Here is a 3499-nt window from a genome sequence, read left to right as displayed (position 1 = left end):
AGCATCAGGGAGGCACTAACTCCTTTGAATAAGGTCAAAAGAGTAGTATTTTCCCAAAGTTAAAGCCCTAAGGCAAGGACAGGTAAACAGAAGGCATAATGGCCAAGTGGGAAAGTAAGATTAATACATAGAGTGTTGTCCTTCTAATCAAAAGATGGTGCTTTGGTTTGAATCCACCAGTGGCTCTGTATGAGAAAGGTGGGACAGACTGTATAATTGACAGCCTTGAATGAAGACACTTCTCAGCAACCAGACTGTCAACATTCCAGAGAATATTGACATTACTCTGAAGGGCTGCAGGGTTATAGTGAAAGGCCCCCAGAGAATCTTTTGGAGAAATTTTAATCACATCAATGTAGAGCTCAGTCTCCTTGGAGGAAAAAAAAGAAGAGGCTTTGTGCTGACAAATGGTGTGGAAACAGGAAGGAATTGGCTCCAGTTTGCACCATCTGTAGCCATGTACAGAACATGATCAAGGGTGTTACATTGGGCTTTTGTTAAAAGATGAGGGCTGTGTGTGCTCATTTCCCCATCAACGGTTGTGATTCAAGGGAGTAGATTTCTCATTGAAATTCAAAACTTCTTAGGTGAAAAATACATTTGGAGAGTTTGAACGAGGCCAGGTGTTGTTTGTTCACTATTTCTAGCCCAGAAAGATGAGTTAATTCTAGAAGGAAATGACATTGAGCTTGTCTCAAATTAGCTACTTTGATTCAGCAAGATACAATAGTGAAAAGCAAGGCTATCAGAAAATTTTTTATGGTACCTATGTCTCCAGAAATGGAACTGTTCAGCAGGCTGATATGTGATAGATAGGAGTTATCCAGCTACAGAAATTAGGCCAGATGAGTCCTAAGATGCATCTGATTCTTGGAATAAAATTCTATTCATTTGAAAAAAACAAAACCAAACCCATAGGAGGGTCACCTATGAGTTGGTTTTGACTGGACAACAATGAATTGTGCAAATTTTTTTGTGTGTTTTGTAAGCAATGTTTTTTAAAGCAAAATGTATGTAAATAGCTGAATGAAAAAAGGTTTTATAATTTTTCACTCACAGTATGATAAAAAACTAAAAATTAGTATGTTGTTGTTATTGTTAAGTGCCATCGAGTCATAGACGACTCACAGCAACCCTATAAATGGAAGACCTGAACACTTGTATAATTTCCATAATTTCTCGAAGTTGATAGGTTTTCCCGAGGCAAGCTATTTGGGAAGTGGATGCCACTCCTGCTTCCAAGTTTGTTTTAGTTGGGAAGCTTCACCAAACACTGTCCACCATGGGTAACCATTATTACAGTTGACATTTCAGTGTCACAGTGTTTAGCATCACAGCAACCATGAGTTACCTCTGTACAACAAATGGACAAACGAGTGCTATGCCACTTAAAAGAATTTTTCTGTTATTATGCTGTGCTCTGAACACTCGTGTGATTGTTTTGTGTTGTTTATATATGTATGTCTGGAGTAGAGTTGTTAGGTTAAAGAGCATACTTATCATTAGCTTTATGTTGTTAGGTGCTGTCAGGTTGAGTCTGACTCATAGCAACCCATGTAAAAAAAGACTAAAATCCTACATGACACTGTTCCATCTTCATACTATCTGCCATGTATAAGCCATGTTGAGTCATTGTGTCAATCCATCTCAATGAGGATCATCATCTCTCTTTCTAACCAACTATTTTCCCCAGCATGGCATCTTTTCTAAGATCTGGCCCCTTTTGATAACTTGCCCAATGTATGTGAGATGAAGCCTCATCATCCTTGCTTCTGATGAACTCTTTGTCAGGCTGCTCTTCTTCCAAGATTAGCTTTATAGGTACATCCAAACAATCTGTCATAATAACTGTACCAATTGTTACTCCCACGATAAGGTTATGAGAATTCTAGATGTTCCACCTCCTCACCAATCCTTGGCATTTACAATAAGCTATTGCTGAAAAACAAATAAATTTAAAACTTAAAAAACCCCAGCTTAATGGTTTGAAAAACAGTTCTTTATTATTGCTGATGAATCTCCAGGTGCACCTGAGGCCCATTAATAAAGGCTAGGCTTTTCATTGAAGCAATGGGTCTGCCAGGAATGGATTCCTTCCTGAGGTCTAGTCCATTTATTCTGGGGAACAAGTTTGAGCATTGGTAGACAGTAGATGCCCAGGGGAATTCTCTTCTCATAGAGGTGACACAAGTACATGAAGGCTAGCATAAACATCCATGACTTCTTATGGCTTATATTTGACATTTTAAAATCATTACATTTGATTCATTCTGTTAAGCGAAACAAGCCGCATGTCCTAATTAAAAGTTAAAGGACAAAGATAAAAAGTCCATAAATTTGGTGTAAAGAATTTGAAGATGCCATGGCAAAAGGTATAGATATAGGAAGGAATATAGGACTAGGCAATATTTAATTTTGCTTTATATGAAGTCAGAATTAGTTGGAGCCAACTCTGTGACAAATAATACCAGCAAAACTGTCTATCAAGAAATATTAAATTATTTATAATGAGGAAAGGGATATAGTTTAGAAACTCAGATCTATACAAAGAAAGGAAGAATATCAGAGAAGAAATGAGGATAAAATAATTTTTTATTCTTATTTTAGTAGATTATAGTCTGTTCAAAGGAATCAACTGTATCATTAATATCAAACATAAGTATTTGGTTACTTCTGTAAGAGGGAAGTGTCTTTCATCTGCTCCTTTCAGTAAAATACTTGTCTGTCGAGGAGAGCACATAGATGAAGGCTCCCTCTCCCCAGGATCACTCCACACTCTTACCGCCACTTGCCCTCCCCTTGTCTGCCTTTCTCTTCACTGGCCACTTGGCGTCTTTGAGCAAATGCCCTTCCCCTCAACGTAGCTACTACAAAACAAAGAATCACAGTACCTGTTCCACTCTTATTAGCGTAAGGGAACCAAGCTCATAAGGTAGAAACTGTGGAGAAACAGGGACAAGCCGCCATCTTGGTAAAGGAGAAGAGGGTTGACGAAACTTCACTCAAAATGTCTAAGCAGCAGCCAGCCCAGTTTATAAATGCAGAAACTCCCGGCTCTGTTGGATTTGCAAATCTTCCAAACCGAGTTCACCGAAAATCAGTGAAAAAGGGATTTGAGTTCACACTGATGGTTGTTGGAGAGTCAGGACTAGGAAAGTCGACACTAATCAATAGCCTGTTCCTGACTGACCTCTACCCAGAGAGGGTCATCCCTGGGGCTGCAGAAAAGATTGAGAGGACTGTCCAAATTGAGGCCTCCACTGTGGAGATTGAAGAATGGGGTGTCAAGCTGCGACTGACGGTGGTGGACACACCTGGTTACGGGGACGCCATCAACTGCCGAGACTGCTTTAAGACCATCATCTCCTACATCGATGAGCAGTTTGAGCGCTACCTGCATGACGAGAGTGGCCTGAACCGGCGGCACATCATCGACAACAGGGTTCACTGCTGCTTCTACTTCATCTCTCCCTTTGGACACGGACTGAAGCCCCTGGAC

At 40.0% G+C, this 3499-nt stretch overlaps 1 protein-coding gene and 1 pseudogene across 1 annotated transcript in view; both read left to right on the top strand.

Annotated features, from left to right (window-relative positions):
• Positions 1-229: 229 nt before the first annotated feature.
• LOC102849180 lies at positions 230-809 on the top strand (annotated as a pseudogene).
• Positions 810-2995: 2186 nt separating this feature from the next.
• The window catches only part of LOC102848768 (septin-2-like), a 10931-nt gene continuing 10427 nt past the window's right edge, over positions 2996-3499 (top strand). The window contains exon 1 of the mRNA XM_006885112.1: positions 2996-3499. Coding sequence (XP_006885174.1) covers positions 3008-3499 — 492 coding nt within the window. The 5' untranslated portion in view covers positions 2996-3007.

This window comes from Elephantulus edwardii, unplaced genomic scaffold, assembly GCF_000299155.1.
Source record: "Elephantulus edwardii isolate Elephantulus edwardi_28Jun2011 unplaced genomic scaffold, EleEdw1.0 scaffold00040, whole genome shotgun sequence".
Taxonomy (NCBI): domain Eukaryota; kingdom Metazoa; phylum Chordata; class Mammalia; order Macroscelidea; family Macroscelididae; genus Elephantulus; species Elephantulus edwardii.
Note: the sequence above shows the minus strand (reverse complement) of the source record. Positions and strands in the feature narration are given on the sequence as shown.